At 43.5% G+C, this 24,543-nt stretch overlaps 1 protein-coding gene across 3 annotated transcripts in view; it reads right to left on the bottom strand.

Annotated features, from left to right (window-relative positions):
- The window catches only part of CA13 (carbonic anhydrase 13), a 50,097-nt gene extending 41,577 nt beyond the window's left edge, over window positions 1-8,520 (bottom strand). For 2 of the 3 annotated variants that reach the window (XM_081496777.1, XM_081496775.1), the window contains exons 1-2: window positions 8,400-8,494; window positions 2,685-2,882 (exon numbers count right to left, since the gene is read on the bottom strand). In XM_081496777.1, the coding sequence (XP_081352903.1) occupies window positions 2,685-2,882; window positions 8,400-8,436 (235 nt within the window). In that variant the 5' untranslated portion in view covers window positions 8,437-8,494. Of the gene's footprint in view, window positions 1-2,684; window positions 2,883-8,399 lie in introns of all 3 variants that reach the window. The other variant, XM_081496776.1, reaches the window with a different exon arrangement.
- Between the last annotated feature and the right edge of the window lie 16,023 nt (window positions 8,521-24,543).

The raw sequence follows: 24,543 nt of genomic DNA, 5'->3' as shown, positions 1-24,543 counted from the left end.
TGGGGTTCTCGTGGCAAGAATACAGGAATGAGCTGCCCCTCCCTCCTCCAGCGGACCACGTTTCGTCAGAGCTCTTCACTGTGACCCGTCTGTCTTGGATGGCCCTGCGCGGCACGGCTCACAGCTTCACTGAGTTTTGTGAGCCTCTTTGCCATGACAGGGCTGTTATTTACTATATTCCAGGAGCTATTTCACTTTTTAAAATTTAAAAATTAATACCACAGCCTATAAAAAATTCAATGTTTGAACAATGAATAATCCACCAATGTGTAAACTATTTAGGTATCAAATGGTAAATATTAATTGATTGCTGGTGGTTTATAATTTTATTGAGACTTTGCCTACATAGGGCTTCCCTGGAGGCTCAGACAGTAAAGAATCCACCTGCAAGGCGGAAGACCTGGGTTCGATCCCTGGGTTGGGAAGTTCCCCTGGAGAGAGAAATGGCAACCCACTCCAGTTTTCTTGCCTGGAGAATCCCCATGGACAGCGGAGCTGGTGGGCCACAGTCCACGGGGTCACAAAGAGTCAGACACGACTGAGCAGCTAAGCACAGCACCTTTGCCTACATATACCATAATGCCATAGCATGGTATTTTCCACATCCTCCAAAAAGATCATCCCCAGAAAATATGCTTTTAACTGCAACATACATATATTGACTACTTGCTGTGCTAGGCGCCATGCGAGGTAGCTGAGCAAGACACAGCTGGCAGCCACAATGCAGGGTGGGAAGTTCTGCAGGAGGGCAGGTCTGGGACTCTCCAGACGGCGTGGAGGAGCCAGTCTGGTGAGATTCCCAGAGAGATGGGATCCTGTCTGGTTTCAGAAAAACCAGAAGCTCAGGTAAGAACACTCTTGTCTTTCCTCATCAGATGACTATTTCCCTTACTGTGGCCGAGAGGAGTTCTTCCTATGAGACTTCTTCCTGGGTGAATTTCATATCCACCTGTGCCCCTTTTACAGGACCATTAAAATTCTGAAAGGCAGGTTAATCACTGGTTGTGCCTCAGCCTAGCCCAAGAAGCCCTGCCAGGACCGTGCAGAAAGTTTCCTGCCTGTAGTTCTGTGACTGGTGGGATTCAGAGTTAGCTGGGGGGATAACTGCTTCTTTACAAAATGGAAACTGCTTTATTCAAATTAAAGTGACCTGCTACGGAAGTATCTGTGTTTTTTTATCACTTGTATTAGCTATGGTGGTCTCCACCTTTTAAATAATTTAACCCCTCAAATCACCATGAAACATCCCCTTCATTTATCGTGAGAATAAAAGAATGAGAATCATGACCTATATTTATGCAGCTTCTGGATCAGAGGAATACAAAGGACCTTATGGTGATTTCCAATTAACCCTGGTAATTTCATTGTGATCTAGATAGGAATGAGACCCTCGCTTATGGGTGAAGGCACACACTGCCCATCACAGACCCAGTGTCAAAGGTGGAAACAGACAAACTGATTCCACTGATTAACCCAAGGTAGAGAGAAAATGAGAGAAAGAGAGAGGGAGTGAGAAGACCCAGATCATCCCTGCACAAATTAGAGGAAGAATTTTTCGTAACTAAGGTTTTTTATGATGAAGTACAAGCTAATCAGTTCTTACTCTAAAAGTTGGAATGGATAGCCTCAGTTTTTTGCTTGAAACATCATACACAGTATCAAACTACTATGGGGGTATAAACTTTGTACTCAGAAACCTTGGACTACTATAATGTACCTATCACATCAATCATGTCTATTAATACGGGTTCATAAAGTTGAGGGCTTGAAAGACAATGTAATACATGTAAAAAGTGAGGTTGCTTCTCCCCCCCCCTTTATGCATTTTCTAAAATGTTCTGATGAAAATGAATCACTTTTATGAAGTTAAGAAAGATGAGGAAGAAATGGAATGGGCTTATCATTTTTGCTAACGACACAACAGTACATAAACACAAGATATGATTACTTATCTAAATCTAAGCTTAATGAATAAATGGGGAATTCCCTGGTAATCCAGGGGTTAGGACTCCATGCTTCCACTGCAGGGGCCCTGCGTGTGATCCCTGATGGGTAACTAAGATTCCTCAAGTCAAGTGCCAAGGCCAAAAAAATGAATACATGAAGACTTCTAACTAAGGATTTTTATAATTTAGCTATATTTTTCATTAATAAATACAGCATCATCCTAATATTAGACTAAAAAGTTATTTGTCAGAAACCTTTAAAAGTATTCCAAAATATGATTCTAATTTTCTCTTTCATCTACTTTTAAACTTGGTATCATCTATTCTTTGGGCAAGAAGTATACTTGAAGGAGGATTAAATGTTCATTTTCAGGAAACGCTCTTTTCTACTTCATCCAGTTAACAAATATACTAGTTTTTTGTTGTTGTTGTCGTTTTCCAGTTGGCCCCTTATTTATTCACAATGTGAAAGACCTTATCCCATGAACTAATCACACAAAACTTTATTACAGGTTCTAGCAGAGCACTAACAAGGAACACACAAGTGTTTCAAATGTGGAGGATAAGGACGTGCCATCCACCGATTCATGCCAATGTTTGGCAGAAACCAGCACAATCCCGCAAAGCAATTACGCTTCAATCAAAACTAAATAAATTCTTTAAAAAAGAAGAAGAATGCGCCATCCAATCATCCAAGCTCCTCACCCCCAACCAAAAAATAAAAAAGGAAGAGGCAACCTGATTTGTCGTCCGTGTCATCAAAGTCAACATTGAAGGAATGGCCACTGTTACTGATGATTTTAGCTGAGCTGGCATCGTACTTGATACTGAGAGGTCGGAGGGAAGAATCATATCTCACTTCTTTGGTTTTAATCTCAATCGGAGATTGTTGATCCCCATCAGCAATAGGGAAAAATTCATTCCAATGAACAGGACCTTCAATATACAGGACCAAACAAAAAGGAAACAATAAGTTATTTCGTTCAACCAAAGACTTGTTGAGTACCATGCTCTGTACTTTGACACATGTATTAGTAAAAACCGATCTTCACCTTCAGTACTTTAACATCTAATTGTTTTGCTTTGTTTTACAAGACCCAGTGCTTTTATTATAAGTATGCAAACCTCTTGGTTTGCCTTAAATCATCTTCAGAGTTAAACTCACCCTTGTTGACAAAAGAGTATGTAAGTTTTATAAAGGACTTTGCAAATGCCTTCTACCAAACTAAAAACAACAGTACAGTTCATCACTGAAAACAATGAGACTCAGTCTCAGCTCCAAGAATGAGCTGTGATGGTGCGGCAGGTCAGGCTTCTGAGCTAAAAGAACTAATGTGGCTGAGAAAGCTGTCTAGTGAGGAGAGAGTGTCATTCTTTCAAATGTTCTTCCCACTTTTCTTCATTCATTGTATCCTCAGGTATCACCGAGGCCACAATTTAATTTCCTGTAAATGTGCAACAGACAAACTAAAGAAATAAATAGATTTTTCACATAGCATAGTCCATATAAAAAGACTCCACCATGTCAGGAAATATAATATGGTTGGTTTTCTGCAATAGAGTCAAGTAACAATTTATTTCTCTTTCTATATTCCAGAAGGTCCCTCCATGGTTGTCTTGCCAATACTACATTTGAATTCCCACCCAAGGAACAACTGTCATCCCAGTCCTGCATTTATAGTCAAAATTCACTATGTTCCCAAATTAAGTGTGTTTGGTAAACAGAGGTGAACCAATAAACTGGCAATTCCCTTGTCCAGTCTCTTCATGCCTCTGGGAGATTCATTCAAGCTCTGCCTCTCAAAATCAGCAGCAAGATGCAACTTCAAGTAAGCTCCAAGCTAGTCTCCAGACTTTACAAGTTAGAGGTTCTTATGACCTTCTCTTCTCTGCCTGCAATTCACACAACCTCTACCAGGTCAGTAGAGAAAGCTGCTGACTAAGCTTTTCCCTGGTCACTAAGCAACTTACTTGATTTTTCTAAAACTCAAGTACTTACTAAAATGACACAGCATGACAATGAATTAAGCATTTGCTACTGACAACAAGAAATATTTTTTTTTAAAGATAAGATTTAGAATGAAATTTCAAGAAGTGCAAATATATCAGAGTTATCAACAGCTTCAGTCTCTAAATCTAATGTTCCTTATTATTCATTTTTGCAAAGGAGAAAGTATAAATTCTTTACTTCACACGTGCATCAGGTACAAAAAGTCGGAACATGAATACGTAACCACACACGTAACTTAGACATTATTCTCTTATGAATCATACACTTTGGACTTAGAAGCAACTTGAAAACCAAAATTCCTTGGTTACATCTTATTACAGGAAAGACACTACATTTCCTTATTTACTAAGTACTGTCATTCACCTTTCTAGCACTGTTTTTGTATATAAGCCAGTCCTTTTTCAATGTGAAAAAAATAATGTTCTATTTCACTGCCCACAAGTATGCATTAACCTATTGAGAATCAGACTTCAAATATACATGTGTGTCATAGTATGTTGTTAACTATTTTTCTAACTAGGAAAGAGTTTCTTTCTACTCTTAATTCCTTTACGCTTCTATATCCAGTTCTGTATGGCCAGAACTACTTTTTAAAACAGAGGCAAACCAAAATAAAATAAAAATAATATCATTTTGCATCAGTCAATATTATCTATTAAAAACGATGGTATGTTCATTTCCCTGCCTGTTAAAAATGCCCCTTCCTCTTTTAGAAATTCTCCATAACATGCAATTTTAAAACTCTTCTAAACACAGTTGTAGAGATACATGGTAGTTCTTTCATTGATTCAGGAACTTTTGAATACCCATGGAGATACGTAGTTTTCAATGACTGTCACATATCCTAAACTAAACTAATAAAATTGTCAAAGGTTCATGGAAGAAGTTATAAGTTGCTTGTGAAGGTGGTGACATCTTCCAATGCCTCACCTTTTGATATTCCATTTTATCATTGCTACTATTTCCAGTTTGTTTTCTATCTCCTCATTCACTGATCTTGCCAGTGTAAACTGAAAACAAGCAACAGAACTTGTCCAGTCAGGAAACAACACATTAATAGGATTTTGCCAAAGTTGATCTACTTAAAGGCGTGGTCCTCAGAAAGCTATTGAGTCTAAAATCAGGGAGTGTTAGTCAGTAGTATCCAACTGTTTGCAAATCCATGGACTGTAGCCTGACAGGCTTCTTTGTGCATAGGCTCTCCCAGGCAAGAATCCTGGAGTGGGTTGCCATTTCCTTCTCCAGAGTATCTTCCTGACCCAGGGATCGAACCTGGGTCTTCTGCATTGCAGGTGGATTCTTTACTGTCTGAGCCACTGGGAAGTCAAAATCAGGGAATAGCCCTACAATTCTTAGCAGAAATATAAAATAACTCCTTGTTAATGGCTTTTCTAAGAAGGATTTTTCTTTTATGCTTTCAATTTTTAATTTTTTCCTCCAGTTTTATTGAGATGTAATTGACATACAGCACTATGTAAGTTTAAGGTGTACAGCATAACAGTTTGACTTACAATACATAACCCATGATATGATTACCATGAGTTTAGTGAACACCAATCACCTGATATCGATACAGAATTAAAGAACAGACAAAATATTTTTTCATTGTGACGAGAACTCCTAGGACTCACTCTCTTAACTTTTATATATAACATACAGCAATGTTAATTATATGTATCATGTTGTACATTAAATTCTTAGTTATTTTATAACCGGAATTGACCACCTTCATCCAGTTCCCCCTTCCCACTCACTCTGGTAACAACCATAAATCTGGTCTCTTTCTCTACATGCTTGTTTGTTTCTGAAGCATAATTTATCTACAACACTATGTTAGTACCCAGTGCACAACATAGTGATTTGACATTTTTATACACTTCAGGATGATCACCATAAGTGTAATCACCATCTCTCAGCACACAAAAACATTACATAATGTTTTACCACATTGCCCACTCTGTACATTTCATTCTCATGAATCATTTATTTTGTAACTGGAAGTTTGTACCTCTTAATCTCCCTCACATATTTCTAAGATGAATTTTTAAAACTTCAGATGCACTTCACTGGAACCAATATTTTTCTAACCTATTAAAGAGTAATCAATATTAATTGATTGAAAATACTCTTTTCCTTCCTAATCATAATCAGGGCACTGTTAACACCTAGTAACTATTAAATAGGGAAGATTCCCTGAAGTAGGAAATGGCAACCCACTCCAGTATTCTTGCCTGGAAAATCCCGTGGACAGAGGAGCCTGGTGGACTACAGCCCATGGAGTTGCAAAGAGTTGCACATGACTGAGCATGCAGGCGCACAACTATCAAATAATAACAACAAAAATTATTCCAACAAAGAGGAAAATTAAAAGAAATTTTAATTTTCCCAAACATAAATTGAAGATTAGCAAACTGTAAGATTATAGTCTCAATCAAAGAGAAATCCACCTAAGTTATACTTTTCATTATTGAAATGCTTTCACTAGCTGCCATTTTTCAACTGGCAAGTTTATCATAGTCTCAAAAATGCTACAATTAGAAATGAAACTTTTCTGTTTCTTTGTGGAAGCAAGCTTTCTATAAAACTAAGTGTACACTACTGCTCAATAATATGCATGCTGATCCAAGGAAAGTATTATTACTATTATCATTCACAGATCTAATATTGGCAGTAAGACTTTCTTGGCAAATAATGGTTACTTGAAATAATCAGTTTGCAAATAATGGCTATTTGAAATAATCAGTTTAATGTAAAAATAAGAAAAATAGTTTACTTTTGATAACTTAGAATATACAAGAAGAAAAGTATACATATTATTACTGTTGCTCCTATCAATAAACATGTTTTGACCAACGCGTTAAAATTTGAACGATCCTTTGCTAATCCTCAGTCTCTGCAAGAATGAGTGTGGAAGGAGAAAGAAAAAACGTGGAGAAGTAGCTTAAAATAGAACTTCATTTCTCAAAAAGAATCTGAAATCTTGCTAAAATCAGCAGTTCCAGGCAACCGACTGCACGTTGCTCAGGGAACATTTAATAGTAACAGCTATTAAGAAACTTGCGGTGCATTGGTTGCCAGGAAGACAGCTTAAATCTCAGTGTTGCAATTCAAGTCATTAAAACTTCTTAAGTATATTGTCAGATATTGTCCACGATTTGCCTCCCCTAAATGAATAACGAGCTTAAAGTAGTGAAAAAGCAAGTCTGTCCTCAGTTCATTAAAGTCTGCCGTCAGATCTGTGAACCGCGAGCGTTTGACGGGTCACTGGTTACTGCTGGGGGCAGCTCTCGGCCGGTCAAACGCCAGGGAGCAGACGCGTCCAAAGGTGCGGGACCGGGGTGTGCGGACCCGGCTCACCCCCCGCGCTGTCGGCGTCTGCACGGCGCTCAGCCCCCCGCGGTCCCCGGCGCCGTCCGCGTCCACGCGGCACTCAGGCCCCCGCGGTCCCCAGGTGTTGTCCGCGTCTACACGGCGCTCAGGCCCCCGGCGCCGTCCGCGTCTACACGGCGCTCAGCCCCCCGCGGTCCCCCGTGCGCTTGTCCGCGTCTACACGGCGCTCAGCCCCCCGCGGTCCCCCGTGCGCTTGTCCGCGTCTACACGGCGCTCAGCCCCCCGCGGTCCCCCATGCGCTTGTCCGCGTCCACACGGCACTTAGGCCCCCGCGGTCCTCGGGTGTTGTCCGCGTCTACACGGCGCTCAGGCCCCCGGCGCCGTCCGCGTCTACACGGCGCTCAGCCCCTCGCGGTCCCCGGCGCCGTCCGCGTCCACACGGCGCTCAGCCCCCCGCGGTCCCCGGCGCCGTCCGCGTCCACACGGCGCTCAGCCCCCCGCGGTCCCCGGCGCCGTCCGCGTCCACACAGCACTCAGGCCCCCGCGGTCCCCGGGTGTTGTCCGCGTCTACACGGCGCTCAGCCCCCCGCGGTCCCCGGCGCCGTCCGCGTCTACACGGCGCTCAGCCCCCCGCGGTCCCCGGCGCCGTCCGCCTCCACACACTCAGGCCCCCGGCCCCCCGTGCGCTTGTCCGCGTCTACACGGCGCTCAGGCCCCCGGCCCCCCGTGCGCTTGTCCGCGTCTACACGGCGCTCAGGCCCCCGGCCCCCCGTGCGCTTGTCCGCGTCTACACGGCGCTCAGGCCCCCGGCCCCCGTGCGCTTGTCCGCGTCTACACGGCACTCAGCCCCCCGCGCCCCCCCGTGCGCTTGTCCGCGTCTACACGGCGCTCAGCCCCCCGGCCCCCCGTGCGCTTGTCCGCGTCTACACGGCGCTCAGCCCCCCGCGCCCCCCCGTGCGCTTGTCCGCGTCTACACGGCGCTCAGCCCCCCGGCCCCCCGTGCGCTTGTCCGCGTCTACACGGCCCTCAGCCCCCCGCGGTCCCCGGCGCCGTCCGCGTCTGCACTGCGCTCAGCCCCCCGGCCCCCCGCCCCCGGCCCGCGGGGCGCTCACCGTCGTGCTCGCCGTAGCCCCAGCTGAACCCCGACATGGCCCCTCTCGGCGGAGCCAGCGGCGGGCGGCCCGGCTCCAGGCCCCGCGGCCCCGCCCGGCCCTCCTCCGCCCGCCGCCTCCGCCCGCCCCGGGGCCGTGTCGGGGTGCAGCCGGGGGCGCCCTGGAGCCGCGGCCGGGCGGGGGCGCGCGGGGCCCGTCCGGTCGGTGCGATCCAGGGAGGGACGCTGGGCTCGGTGGGGAGGCGGGGGCTGCAGACGGAGAGACGGAGGGGAGGGAGAGGGAGGCTGCCCAGGGGGGCTGCTTCTAAGCAGGGGTCCTGCTGGAGGGGAAGGGGCTGCCGCGGGGCCGTCGGGGGCTGGGGGACACCCCCCGCCCCGGCTGTTTAATGCAGTTTCATTTATGTTTAAATGCAGTTTAGTTTATGAACAGATTCATGCAAAGAGCTTCTTAACTGGCATGAACCAGTGAAGTTTCTCAGTCGTGTCCGACTCTGTGCGACCCCATAGACGGCAGCCCACCAGGCTCCCCCGTCCCTGGGATTCTCCAGGCAAGAACACTGGAGTGGGCTGCCATTTCCTTCTCCAACGCGTGAAAGTGAAAAGTGAAAGTGAAGTTGCTCAGTCGTGTCCGACTCTTCGCGACCCCATGGACCACAGCCTACCAGGCTCCTCTGTCCATGGGATTTTCCAGGCGAGAGTACTGGAGTGGGGTGCCATTGCCTTCTCTGGGACTAAGTCCATGGGGTCGCAAAGAGTTCCCACACACAACCAAATGACTTTCACTTTAACACAAACATATATAAAACTATTATATTTTCCTTCTTTAGTAAATGATACTAAAATAATCATGGGCTTCCCAGGTGGCTCAATGTTATAGAATCCACCTGCCAATGCAGGAGACTCAGGAGAGAGACACGGGTTCAATCCCTGGGTCAGGAAGATCTCAGAAATGGCAACTTGCTCCAGTATTCTTGCCTGGGAAATTCCAGGGACAGAGGAACCTGGTGAACAGTCCACGGGGTCGCAAAGAGCCCTACAGGACCGAGAGACTGAGCATGCATGCACACATACATAGATTTGCAGATTTTCTCGAAAATAAAAAAAAAAAAACAGATAAACCACAAATTACCAAAAATATTTCCCTGTAGCACATGGCTGAGGACGGGGTGTAAGAATAGGGATGAGAGTGAGATTTCTCAGTACATCTTTTTAACTTTCTAGTCATAAGTGTTTTATATTTACAGAAAAATTAAAGAAGATAAAAAACAAAACCTAAAATTGAATTTTGGCAGAACCTAATGAACTTAACTGTATTAATGTGATAATGTAACCACACAGAAAAAAAAAATTATGTTTTGAATAGAGTACTCTGGTTATATATCCTTAGTAGAATATATTATATATGAAGAAGAACAACAAAACAGTCTTGAACTTTACTGCCAGATTTAATTTTGATAATACTGTTAGTGTTGTGATTGAGAAACCATTTTTGTCTATACTTCTTAGGTTAAGAAAGACCAATGAGTAAATATATTGTTTTACACATCGACTTTCATTCTGGCTTATACAAATATGAAATGCAAAAGCTAAGGTGGTACTGGATTTCAATATTCTGTTCACTGATGCTGAAAGCAATAATACCCCAATGCCAGGGAAGCTAAGAAAACAAACTTGATAGCTCATCGTTTATGGACCTCTTGTAAGGCTCAATGCCAGATTTTATATTCGTAACTTTGCATTCTCTTTTTAAAAAAGACAGGTTCCAAAATTATTGGGTTGGCCAAAAGGTTCATTCACTATGTTTCATAAGATGGCTGTAGTAGCACTTAGTTGATTTAACTTCATTTGTAGCACTTCATATAGTACCATTTAGCTGTCTTTAACAACTTTGTAAGTTGTATTGTGTCAACATACATTTTAAAAATTATCAAAATTGGTGAATGTTTGTGTAGCTGTTAATATTGAAGATGGAAGAAAAAAGTAACATTTTCAGCATATTATGCTTCATTATTTAAGAAAGATAAAAATGCAACTGAAATTTGTAAGAAAGATTTCTGCAGTGTATGGAGAAGGTGCTGTGACTGATTAAACATGTCAAAAGTGGTTTGTGAAGTTTCATGCTGAAGATTTCTCACTGGTGGCTCAGATAGACCTGTTGAAGTTGATAGTGATCAAAATCAGACATTAATTGAGAACAATCAACGTTATACTATGCAGGAGATAGCCAACATACTCAAAATATCCAAATCAAGTGTTGAATATCATTTGCACCAGCTTGGTTATATTTATAGCTTTGATGTTTGCATTCCACATAAATTAAGTGGAAAAAACCTCTTGATTCCTATTTCTCTATGTAAATATAAAGAAAACATTCCATTTTTATGGATTAAAGATCTAAATGTAAGACACAAAACTATAAAACTCCTAGAGGAAAACATAGGCAGAATACTCTCTGACATAAATCACAGCAAGATCCTCTATGACCCACCTTCCAGAGTAATGCAAATAAAAGCAAAAATAAACAAATAGGACCTAATTAAACTTAAATCTTTTGCACAACGAAGGAAACTATAAGCAAGGCGAAAAGGCAGCCTACAGAATGGGAGAAAATAATAGCAAATGAAACAATTGACAAAGAATTAATCTCCAAAATATACAAGCAGCTCATGCAGCTCAATGCCAGAAAAATAAATGACCCAATCAAAAAATGGGCCAAAGAACTAAACAGACATTTCTCCAAAGAAGACATACAGATGGCTAACAAACACATGAAAAGATGCTCAACATCACTCGTTATCAGTTCAGTTCAGTTCAGTCGCTCAGTTGTGTCCAACTCTTTGTGACCCCATGAACCGCAGCACGCCAGGCCTCGCTGTCCATTACCAACTCCCAGAGTTTACCCAAACTTATGTCCCTTGAGTTGGTGATGCCATCCAACCATCTCATCCTCTGTTGTCTCCTTCTCTTCCTGCCTTCAATCTTTCCCAGCATCAGGGTCTTTTCAAATGAGTCAGCTCTTCGCATCAGTTCAGTTCAGTTCAGTTCAGTCGCTCAGTCGTGTCTGACTCTTTGCGACCCCATGAATTGCAGCATGCCAGGCCTCTCTGTCCATCACTAATTCCCGGAGTTTACCCAAACCCATGTCCATCGAGTCAGTGATGCCATCCAACCATCTCATCCTCTGTCGTCCCCTTCTCCTCCTGCCCCCAATCCTACCCAGCATTAGGGTCTTTTCCAATGAGTCAACTCTTCACATGAGGTGACCAAAGTATTGGAGTTTCAGCTTCAACATCAGTCCTTCCAATGAACACCCAGGATTGATCTCCTTTAGGATGGATTGATTGGATCTCCTTGCAGTCCAAGGGACTCTCAAGAGTCTTCTCCAACACCACATTTCAAAAGCATCAATTCTGCGGTGCTCAGCTTTCTTCACCGTCCAACTCTCACATCCATACATCAGAGAAATGCAAATCAAAACCACAATAAGGTATCATCTCACACAGGTCAGAATGGCTATCATAAAAAAGTCTACAAACAATAAATGCTGGAGAGGGTGTGGAGAAAAGGGAACCCTCTTACACTGTTGGTGGGGATACAAACTAGTAAAGCCACTATGGAGAACAGTGTGGAGATTCCTTAAAAAACTGGAAATAGAACTGCCATATGACCCAGCAATCCCACTGCTGGGCATACACACTGAGGAAACCAGAATTGAAAGAGACACGTGTACCCCAATGTTCATCGCAGCACTGTTTATAATAGCCAGAACATGGAAGCAACCTAGATGTCCATCAGCAGACGAATGGGTAAGGAAGCTGTGGTACATATACACAGTGGAATATTATTCAGCTATAAAAAAAGAGTGTATTTGAGTCAGTTCTAATGAGGTGGGTGAAACTGGAGCCTATTATACAGAGCGAAGTAAGTCAGAAAGAAAAACACCAATACAGTATATTAACACATATATATGGAATTCAGAAAGATGGTAACGATGACCCTATATGCAAGACAGCAAAAGAGACACAGATATAAAGAACAGACTTGTGGACTCTGTGGGAGAAGGCGAGGGTGGGATGATTTGAGAGAATAGCACTGAAACATGTATATTACCATGTGTGAAATAGATCACCAGTCCAATTTCAATGCATGAAACAGGACACTCAAAGCTGGTGCACTGGGATGACCCTGAGGGATGCGCTGGGGAGGGAGGTGGGAGGGGTTCAGGACAGGGGGCACAGGTACACCCGTGGCTGGTTCGTGTCAATGTGTGGCAAAAATCACCACAATATTGTAAAGTAATTAGCCTCCAATTAAAATAAATAAATTTTAAAAATAAATAAATAAAATTATATGACAAAAGAAAGAAAACGTTCCATTTTTAAAAGAAATTGTGATGGGTGATGAAAAGTGGATACTGTACAATAATGTGGAAAGGAAGAGATTGTGGAGCAATCTAAATGAACCACCACGAGCCACACCAGAAGTCAGTCTTCATCCAAAGAAGGTGTTGTTGTGTATATAGTGGGATTGGAAGGGAGTCTTCTATTGTAGCTTCTTCTGGAAAACCAGATGATTAATTCCACAAGTGCCGCTCCCAGTTAGGCCAGCTGAAAGCTGCTGTCAATGAAAAGTGTCTGGAATTAGTTAACAGAGAGCCGAACTCTCCGTCGGGACAGTGCAGACCCCACATTTCTCTGATGACCAGCTTGGCTGGGAAGTTCTGATTCATCCGCCACACCCACCAGACACTGCACTTTCAGATGTCCATTTATTTCAGTCTTAGGAAAATTCTTTTAATGAAAACATATCAGTTCCCTGGAAGCCTGCAGAAGGCACCCGGAACAACTGTTTGCTCAAAAAGATAAGTTTGGGGAAGATGGAATTATGAAGTTGCCTGGAAAATGACAGCAGGTCGTGGAGCAAAATGGTGAATACATTGTTCAATAAAGTTCTTGGTGAAAATGAAAAATGTGTCTTTCATTTTGACTTTAAAAAAAAAAAAAAAAAACGAAGGAGATGTTTGGCCAACTCAGTGTATTAGCTTCAGACTCCGCAAATCTGCACCTACCTCTTGCAGTGGAACATCTGGTACCCAGATTGTGATTTCTGAACTCCCTTGCCCTTTACAAGAGATCAGAGTCCCTTGGAGAAGTGGCTGCTTTCAGAAACAGAACAAGGAAAGGTCAAGGTGAGCCTAGAACCTATTTTTTATGCCAGAAACCTAGACAGTGCTCAAAAACTGAGTCAAGAGAATGAGACAAGACACAGACTGGAGAAAAGGCTTTCAAAGGACTGTTATCCAGGACAGACACAACACTCTTAAAACTTAACAGGAATAAAATCACTTGATTTTTTAAATGTGCTAAAGGCACCTCACCAAAGAAGATATACAGATGGCATACATGCCAAGTCACTCTCACGTCTGAATCTCTACGAGCCTATGGACTGTAGCCGTCCAGGCTCCTCTGTCTGCAGGATTCTCTAGGCAAGAATACTGGCGAGGTTTGCCAGGCCCTCCTCCAGGGGGTCTTCCTGACCAGGGATTGAACCTCTTACATCTCCTGCATTGGCAGGTGGGTTCTTTACCACTAGCGCCACCTGGGAAGCCCTATACAGATGGCAAATAGGCACAGAAAAGATGCTGCACATAGTGTCATCGGGGAAATGCAGAGTAAAAGAAGATACCACCTATTAGAGTTGGTGAAAACCCAGAACGCGGACCAGACCAAACGCTGGCAACGATGTACAGCAAAATGAACTGTCGTTCATTGTTGGTGGGGATGCAAAATGGTACAGCCATTTTAGAAGACAGTTTGGCAGTTCCTTGCCTAAGTTTAAAAACTAAGTTAAGTTTTGAAAGTTTTGGCAGTTTCAAAACTAAGCATGCTCTTACTGTACAATCCAGCTATTACACTACTTGTTTGGGATTTTCCCAAATGAGTGGAAACGTGTGTCTTCACAGAAGGCTACACACGGGTGTTTATAGCAGCTTGATTTATAATCACTAAGACTTGGAAGCATCCAAGATGTCCTTCAGTAGGTGAGTAGATAATATTATTTAGGAGTAAGAAGAAATAAGCTGTCATCATGAAAAGACACAGATGTACCTGAATTGCATATCGCTAAGTGAAAGAGCAAGAGAGTAGCAGAAAAACATCTATTTATGCTTCATTGACTATGCCAAAGCCTTTGACTGTGTGGATCACAATAAACTGTGGAAAATTCTGAAAGAGATGGGAATACCAGACCACCTGACCTGCCTCTTGAGAAACCTGTATGCAGGTCAGGAAGCAACAGTTAGAACTGGACATGGAACAACAGACTGGTTCCAAATAGGAAAAGGAGTACGTCAAGGCTGTATATTGTCACCCTGCTTATTTAACTTATATGCAGAGTACATCATGAGAAACGCTGGGCTGGAAGAAACACAAGCTGGAATCAAGATTGCCGGGAGAAATATCAATAACCTCAGATATACAGATGTCACCACCCTTATGGGAGAAAGCGAAGAAGAACTAAAGAGTCTCTTGATGAAAGTGAAAGAGGAGAGTGAAAAAGTTGCCTTAAAGCTCAACGTTCAGAAAACTAAGATCATGGCATCCGGTCCCATCACTTCATGGCAGATAGATGGGGAAACAGTGGAAACAGTGTCAGACTTTATTTTTCTGGGCTCCAAAATCACTGCATATGGTGATTGCAGCCATGAAATAAAAAGACGCTTACTCCTTGGAAGGAAAGTTATGACCAACCTAGATAGCATATTAAAAAGCAGAGACATTACTTTGCCAACAAAGGCCTGTCTAGTCAAGGCTATGGATTTTTCCAGTGGTCATGTATGGATGTGAGAGCTGGACTATAAAGAAAGCTGAACACTGAAGAATTGATGCTTTTGAACTGTGGTGTTGGAGAAGATTCTTGAGAGTCCCTTGGACTGCAAGGAGATCCAACCAGTCCATCCTAAAGGAGATCAGTCCTGGGTGTTCATTGGAAGGACTGAAGTTGAAGCTGAAACTCCAATACTTTGGTCACCTCATGTGAAGAGTTGACTCATTGGAAAAGACCCTAATGCTGGGAAGGATTGGGGGCAGGAGGAGAAGGGGACGACAGAGGATGAGATGGTTGGATGGCATCACCGACTCAATGGACGTGGGTTTGGGTAAACTCCGGGAGTTGGTGATGGACAGGGAGGCCTGGCGCGCTGCGATTCATGGGGTCGCCAAGAGTCGGACACGACTGAGCGACTGAACTGAACTGAACTGAAGTGAAAGAGGCCAATCTGAAATGTCTACAAACTGTATGATTCCAACTATATGACATTCTGAAAACGAAAAAACTATGGAGACAGTAAACAGGTCAACGGATGCCGAAGGGGTCCAAGGTGAACAGGTGGAGCACAGACGGTTTTCAGGGCAGTGGAACCACCCTGAGACAGTGCAACATACAGCATCACCACCAGCAAAACAGTGTGTGATAGTGCTATGATGGACACGTGTTATTATAAATTTATTCAAATCCATAGAATGTAAAACACCAAGAATGAGCTCCAATGTAAGCGGTGGTCGTTAGGTGATTACCACGTGTTAAGGTCGGCTCATCAAAGATACCCTCTGGTGGGAGAGCGTTGAAAATGGTTGAGGTTATCGACGTGTCAGGGTAAAGGGTGTTTGGAAACTCTCCGTACCTTCCTCTCAATTTTGCTGTGAACCTAAAACTGCCACCCCAACATAAATCATTAAAAAATGGGCCCATAAAAAACCTAATAGGGTCATGTGAAACACATATACACTCTCCCATATGAGCTAGCTTGCAGGAGATCCCACTGCCAAATTCGGGACAATTTGGCCAACAGAAAGAAAAATTATAGTAATACATTAAACCTCTCCTTCAAATGTCCGGGAGTCCATAGTGATGCGGAACAAGGGAGAATGAGAGGGCATGAACTTCCTTACGAGAGAAGAGCAACTCACACAGATGAGGTGGTGGCATTTTAAGCAGCCATTTTTGCAAGGTCAATGTTATGCCTATTTTAGGCAAGGATCAGTAACAGGTGCTAAAACTTCTGGGTGGAAGATTTCATTATTGGTGAATAAGATATTCACACTATCTAGGATTAAGAGACAAAGGGTACATATCAACAAAACACAATGCGTAAATGCTTAAAAAAAAAAAACAACCTACAATGTGTGACCTCAGTTACAATGTAGATTGAGGGGAAGAGCTGTCACAGATGCTTTGGGGACAGCTAGAGAAATACAGGCACAGATGCTGTGTGATATTGTTGAAAGGACGTTAATTTCTGTAGATGTGATGGTGGTACTGGGAACACTTTAGGAAATGAATGTTAAAGCTGTAAGGCTGAACTACCCGATGCCGGCATCTGACTCTCAGTCAACAACTGTGACATTAGTTGAGGGGTGTTTGGATGCTAGTGATACCATTCCTGCAATTTTTCTGTGGGTTTTAGCTTTCCAAAATCTGTGGGGACAAAAACCTTCTACTTCCTCAAAGCAATGAACCTGTTAACTTGCTAAGGAATTTTATAATTCTGTGTGGACGTTCATTAACAAGAAGCCTCTGTCTCTGAGATCGCAACCATCAAGTAAAGTGAGGTTACCACTAGCCAGAGAACCCAGAAATCCTGACCAAGGACGTGGTCATGCCCTCCACTTCATGCTTGAATGAGTTAATCCAGTACAAGCTTCCTTTGCAGAAAAGCACGCTTAAATCACCTCTCCTCATTGAATCAGATACTATACGTTATGTGAGGCACTTGTATGTAAGTTACCACCCTAGCCATGCAAATATTTGATTAAACATAGTAGCATATTCAAGAAATATCAAAGTATGAATTGAAGTTCTTTTGTTAGGGAACATACACAGACTTTTCCTCTGAAATAAACATTTTTCTCCAGGGATTCTTTTTAGAAAGTCTAAATGTCAACTGAAGTGACAAGCTATGTCAAGCTATTTTCATCTGACTTTTGGTGGTGGTTTAGTTGCTAAGTTTTGTCTGACTCTTGCGACCCCATGGACTGTAGTCGGCCCAGGTTCCTCTGTCCATGGGATTCTCCAGGCAAGCATACCGGAATGGGTGGCCATTTCCTTCTCCAAGGGATTTTCCTGACCCAGGGATCGAACACAGGTCTCCTGCACTGCAGGCAGATTCTTTACCAGCTGAGCTACGACTTACCCATCAGGAAACTGACAAGAGCAAGCTTCCTTATTCCTCGGTTACCTCGAGAGGCAGGAACACAGCCTCCACCTGCAGAGTCCCAAGTCCAAGGCTCTCACTTTGCACCCGTTCCCTTCATTCACCAAGTCCTGTGATTTGCACCACTGAGACTGATTAACCGAGAGACTGTCTTATCATTTGCTTTGTTTGATGTCTTGCAGAAAGTGTTGATTTTATGGAGCTGATACGGTATGCCAGTTTCGATGTCTTTAATTTTCCATTCCTAAGGTTATCCTGAGGTTAGAATTGCATAAGGCAGGCTCTCCGGGAGATTACATTGAGGCCCAAAGGGGCTAAAGCTCTTGTTTAAGGGACTGAGATTTCACACCTGGAGGAGAACTCTCAGATCAGAATTGGAAAGGTGTCTATAAACAGTCAGCTCTTCAGTCACTTCGCAGATTACAACTTTGAGAAGCTAAACAGTTTATCCCTTAGGATCAGAGAAAAGCACAGTGCTAAAACCCTGCCTTCTACATTTTTGGTCTTTTGTTTAATCTCACATTGTTTTGTAAAGCAGTAGAAATGTATCCATACCATATTTTATAGTATTTTGTGTCTTATTTGAACATAGTATAAAAGCAGATAAAGTGTGACAAAGGAGAGCCAAGATTACTTAAAAGAACAGGAAGCTGCATAAACATCAGAACGGTGTTGAAAAGTCCAGATAATTGATGCCAAAATAATTCAAGTGCCAAAGAATTTAGTTATTCCTTGACTTGGAATGAGTAAGTCAATGTCACTCTACTTCTGCCAACATTTTGAAACATAATGACAGAGATAAAGTCAGGTGCTAACAGACATTCTGTCATCAGCTCTTCTCAAGCTTATTTATCCTGTTCTGTCCTCTAGGAAAGGGCAGTCTATTCTATCAAGAACAGTACCCATATCTCCATCTCAGTACCAAGCAAGGCTTGATACAGCCTCACCTGGATCCCAGAATTCCACTACTGAAGGTCTGATGCAATACCCTTGCACATCTAACAAAACCTCCCACTCCACATACCATTATATCCTTTATAACCAACGTTACCAACCCACTCCTTCATCATTGCCATCAGCATACTAATAATGTGTTCTAGAATTCTCTCTTTTAGGGGGAAGTTTCTCCCAGAACATACATACAGCTCCCATTGGCTACCCACCCATCGTCTCTGGTGTTTCTTGGGTTTTTCTCTCTATGCATGTTCAGTCACTCAGTCGTCTCTGACTCTTTGCAACCCCATGGACTGTAGCCCACCAGGGTCCTCCACCCTTGGAATTTTCCAGTCAAGATACTGGAGTGAGTTGCCATTTCCTTCTCCAAGGGATCTTCCTGATCCAGGGATTGAACCTGCGTCTCTTGCATTCCTGCATTAGCAGGCATATTCTTTACCATGGCACCACCTGGGAACCCCTTTTCTCTCTCTATTCAACTATATTAGTGAGTTTTATCCAGAGATACAGGAACACATAGTGTGGGTATGTCTGTGTTATAAAGACATTTATTATAAGGAATTGGTTCACACAATTACGGAAGCTGACAGGTCCCCAGATCTGCAGGGTGAGCCAGCAAGCTGAGGACCCTGCAGAGTCAGCGGTGCAGACCCAGGCTGAAGGCTGGCAGGCGTGCGACCCAGGAAGAGCCAGTGTTTCAGTGCCAGGCCGAGGGAGGTGAAAAGCTTATGCCGCGCTTCCTAGGTGGTCAGGCAGGAGGTAGTCTGTCTTACTTGGGAAAGGCTCAGTCTTTTTGTTTCATTCAGGCTTTCAGTTGAAGGATGAGAGCCACACACATTAAGCAGGACAATTTGCTTCACTCACTCTAATGATTTCAATGCCAGTTTCATTCAAAAACATCCTCACAGAAGCACCCAGGATAGTGTTTGACCAAACATCCTGGCACCTTGTGACCCAGTCAGCTTGACATAAGAAACTCACCATCGCACAACCTTTAAATTTGGGGGGATTGGGCCTTCCCAATAGGTTCTCTCCTCTCTCTGCACTCTCTTCCTACGTCCTTCTATCAACTTCTAGGATATAATCTCCAGAGATCAGATATCTACTTTGGCTGGATATCCACTAATGATGGATAATGCTCTTCCAGCATTATCCACATTTTACATTCTCAACTACTTACATTTTTTTAAAGAAGTAAAAATAAAAGTGTTTAAGTAATGTGTCTCATTTAACCCGATATATCCCAAACCTCATTGTTTCAACATGAATTAATACAAAAAATTAGTGAGTGTGCCAATTATCAATTTATTATTAGATTGATTAATATTAGATTAAATATCATGAAATTCAGCATTGAACTACCTGGTCTGTGATAACAGAGCTTTAAGAATCTCTTTGCAGCAAGCACAGAGATGTTTTTTCTGTAGAGGGACACTGTAAGGGGGGAGACTGGCTTCCTGGTTCTGGCGTGCTGCGTTTTTTTTTCTGTTTTCTTCTTGCTCCTCTTGGGCGCCTGGCAGGGACACGTGTGAGTGTGCTTGCGGGGACACCTTGCCGCAGCCTCACACCAAGAGTGTGTAGTCGCTTGGCAAGCTCACAGCCTCAGCCCCAGCCCAGCGAATGTTTCTCTGCCCCTCCTAGGGCGGACCCCACATGGCCTAGCTGTCAAGCCACCCTGTTGGCATAGAGATGCCCCCACTCGCTGTGCCCAGCTGCTCACCAGCCTCGAGCAGTCTCACCACAGACAGAGTCCACCACGGTGCTCTTGACCAAGATCTTACCGCACGCTCTAGGCTGTGTGTCACCCTGCCAGAGCTAACTTCCCATCTCTGAGTCCCTTTTGCAACCTGCACGCCAGACTTTTTCCTCTGTACTCTGGAAGGGCATTTCTGCTAGCCTGGCAACCGTGCACCAGCTCCGATCTGGGCCACCCTTGAAACTTCTCTTCCACCCAATGGGCTGCAACCAGGCTTCTCCATTGATCCGAGTCCTAACTTTGGGAAGGAGGCCAACCGCCAAGCTTGTCCTTCCTTTGAAACTCTCCCTTAGCTGAAGGGTGTTCCTGACATCTTAGTCCCTGTGAGAGTTATTAATTCTTTACAGTAAACGTTTCCTGTTCAAGTTATTGTGTGATTTCTGTCTCCTGATTGGCTCTTAAGCGAAACAATATAGCTTTGACGTTCTTTTTTCTCAGGAAGTCTTCTAAATCTGTTTTGTATTTTACTCTGACGGACTGTCTTCGTTCACCCCACCTCATTGTAAGTGACCGCTGGCCGTATGGGGTCAGTGGCTACTATACTGGCTAGCACAGTTCTAGGTCCCCTGGGCTGTACTCAACCGCTGTAAGTTTAGGTGTGATTTATCTCCTCTCTGCGCCATTCTCCTTCTCACAAATTTCTCTCTCATTAAATGACACTACCCCACACTCAGCTGCACAAGTCAGAAACTTGCTACTCATATTTCCAGCTTGTCTCTTTCTCCCCTAACCTCTAAATTTTATCAATTTTGACTCCGAAATAACCTGTTGATATGACAAAAACAGAAAAGAAAACTGCACTTTAAACATATAATGAGGTTCAAAAGATGTGTAATTCTATAAAGGTCTTTATGCTCTTTCTTCCTAACCAAAACTTCAGTTTCTTAAAAGGCATCAACGTTCCATATTCATAAGGATGCAATGAAATAGGCATGTTCATACTCTGTTGGTAGAAACATGAAATATATGTTTCTATTTCTGGAAACAATTTGGTAATTTAAAGCAAGTATTTTAAGTGTTTATAATCTTAGATCTTATTCCTCGTCATGCTCTCCAAGAAAATGTTAGGAGATTGCTCAAAGGTTTATGTAGAAGGGTATTTATCACAATGTATTCATAACAGAAGAAATCTAGAAACAATGGAAATGCTAATGATAAGATGATTGAAATAATATCAAACATCAACAAGATGTAACTTTAGAAAGATACTAAGTATATTTTTAAATATGCTTAGTAAGTATATACGTTTACATTTATAAATTATCTAAGGAAAAATTCCAATTTTTAAGAAACAACATAGTATCTCTGCTTAGAAAAAAAGCTGCAAAGAAAAATATCTTTAGAAAGTCAAGTGGTGGAATTTATTCATTATTCAAAAATATCTGTTGGGCTCCCTTTACGTGCCAGGCACTGTTATAGGCACAGGGGATACAGCTGCTGCACTAACCAGCTTCTGAGACAGTCTTCAGTGATCCTCACCCGGTGTTCAGCTCCTTTTGTAGTCTCCTCCACCGAAAAGGGCCAGCATGTGTAATTGTAAAAATTCAGTGGAAGCAAAGGTGTACAACTTCTGATTCTAGGACATAAAAGATATTGCAGTTTCTCCCTTGCTTTCTTGGATCATTCAGTCTGGGACTAGCCCACTTCCACAGCAGAGGACACTCAAGCAGCCCAGCAGAGAAGTTCAGGAGGGGATTTGGGGCAACCTGGAAACAGCCAGCACCAGCTTGCAGCCATGTGATTTGCTTTGCAAGAAAACCATCCAGTCTTAGCCAAGCCCTCAGATGCCTGCAGCCTTGGCCAACATCCAACTGATCTCGTGAAAGACCCTGAGCCAGAACCATCAAGCCAAGCCTCTCACAAATTCCATGCCCACTGAAATCATGAGAAAATAAATGATGACTCTTATTTGGAGCAACTCAATTTCGGAGTGATTCATTATGCATTAGAGAACTAATAAGGCAGCACACAAAACTAGATAAAATGCTTTGCCTCTATGGAGCTTACATTCTAGCAGAAGGAGACAGGTAATAGGCAAAGTAAATAAAAATATGGGATGCTATGTGGTGATAACGGGTGGTAGAGAAGGAGGGCAGGCACGTGGCTGCTGCTGCTGCTGAGTCGTTCAGTCGACTCTGTGCGACCCCATAGACGGCAGCCCACCAGGCTCCCGCGTCCCTGGGATTCTCCAGGCAAGAACACTGGAGTGGGTTGCCATTTCCTTCTCCAATGCATGAAAGTGAAAAGCGCAAGTGAAGTCGCTCAGTTGTGTCTGACTCCTAGTGACCCCATGGACTGCAGCCCACCAGGCTCCTCCGTCCATAGGATTTTCCAGGCAAGAGTACTGGAGTGGGGTGCCTTTGTCTTCTCTGCAGGGATGTGGAAGGCCTTGGAATTTTACAGAGGTAGTCGTGAAGCCCTCGCTGAAAACAAGGGCAAATGAGAGAAGGCCTGAAAGAGGTTCCCAGGTGGCACAGAGGTAAAGAATCCGCCTGCTAATCCGGGAGACGCAGGAGTTGGGGGCTGGGGGGGTGGGTGTGTTTCGATCTCTGGGTTGGGGAGATCCCTTGGAGGAGGAAATAGGAACCCACTCCAGTATTCTTGCCTGGAAAATCCCATGGACAGAGGAGCTTGGTGGGCTACAGTCCATGGGGTCACAAAGGGTGAGACGTGACTGAGAGACTGAGTACACACTGAAAGAAGAGAGGGAGGAGCTTTGCAGATATTTAGTGGGCAAGCACCCCAGGCAGAGAAGCAAGAAAGCAGTCAGGGGTGGGGTGGGGTGAGGGGCGGGGAGGAAGGACGGTTGTCAAATAGGGCTTCACAGGCCATTGTAGGTACTTTGGCCTTTATCCTGAGTGATGTGGGAAATACTGAAACTTCTGAGCTAAGGAATGACATGATCTGATTAACATCTTAGCAGGATTCCTTCTGGGGTGGGTAGAGATTAAAGCAGGGGAACCAGTTAGGAGGCTATTACAGTAATCCAAACGAGAGAAAGACTGTGGTGAGTTAAGGCAGAATGCAGTAATTGCTGGCTGTTCACTTCCTTCTTTATACTTTTCTGAATTTTCCAAATTTCTACAAGCACTCTTCATGACTTTTCTAATCCAAAAGGGAAAAAGTCATGAAATCCTTATAGTCCTCAGCAATTTCCGTCTTATTTAACAAAATATAGATGATTACGAAATTCTTAGTAGGATTTCGGAACAACATAGTTCTGAACAAACAACACATAAAAAAGAGCTGGAAACTGTCGACTTTAGTCTAGATATGATCTTGGGTGGCCTGGGCCTGCAACGCCTTGGAGCAGGGCTGGGGTTCCCAACTAGAGATGGAGGCTGGGTCATGGCAGCGAAAGCACCAGATCCCAGCCACTAGACTAGCAGTTAGCGACAAGGGCCCTGGCCCTTCGGCGTTGCAGAAAAGAACTTCCACGAAGACAGAAAGTGGTGAAGCAAGTAAAGTATTTATTAAGAGGAAAAACTACAGTACATATGGATAGACACATGGGCAGAATCAGAGAGAGTCCCTGAGTTGCACCCTTGTGGCAGTTTAAATCACTTATGCGGGGCATTTCTTCCAGATTTCCTCTGGCCGCTCATTTTGATTTGCCTGGGTTCACAGTCCATATTCGGGATATCTCAGGATCTTCCCATGTGTGCGCATGCATCTAAGCCAAGATGAATCCTACCAAAGAGGCCTCTGGGTAGAACAGCAAAGGAGCCTTTTTTCTGCATGTGCTGCCAAGGAGGGTCTCCTGACTTTGGGACGAGAAATATGTGCTCTGTGCAGGGTCCAACTCCTCTCTTTGATGACCCTGCTATTGTCTTGGAGTTTTGGTCAGGAGAAAATGAATCTCTGATTGCTTTGCCCTGGGGGGCCCATCTGCCTCCTACCTCGTCCGGACTCTGAACAAACAATATCAACTGAAAAAAAAACTCAAAATCGTTGCTGTTTTAGACAACTTGAGTGTTTACATTATCAACTAAACATGATAATTACAAATCACAGCGGCCTTTAATTTTGCTTTAAACACTGCTGAAATTTGGAGTGTCAAATGATAATTTAATAGCTCACTGCCTCCTTTGCAGTTACCAATTTTCTGAGTTTTAAACATGCATTTGCTAAATATTCCCCAATTCCTGTAACTTTTAACCATTGCTTGCATTTTAACCTAGCATCACAAAAAATGTGAAAGGACTTCATGTACTCTTTGAATAT

This window comes from Giraffa tippelskirchi, chromosome 6 (assembly GCF_054371585.1).
Source record: "Giraffa tippelskirchi isolate mGirTip1 chromosome 6, T2T-mGirTip1v1.2.pri, whole genome shotgun sequence".
Lineage (NCBI taxonomy): Eukaryota > Metazoa > Chordata > Mammalia > Artiodactyla > Giraffidae > Giraffa > Giraffa tippelskirchi.
Note: the sequence above shows the minus strand (reverse complement) of the source record. Positions and strands in the feature narration are given on the sequence as shown.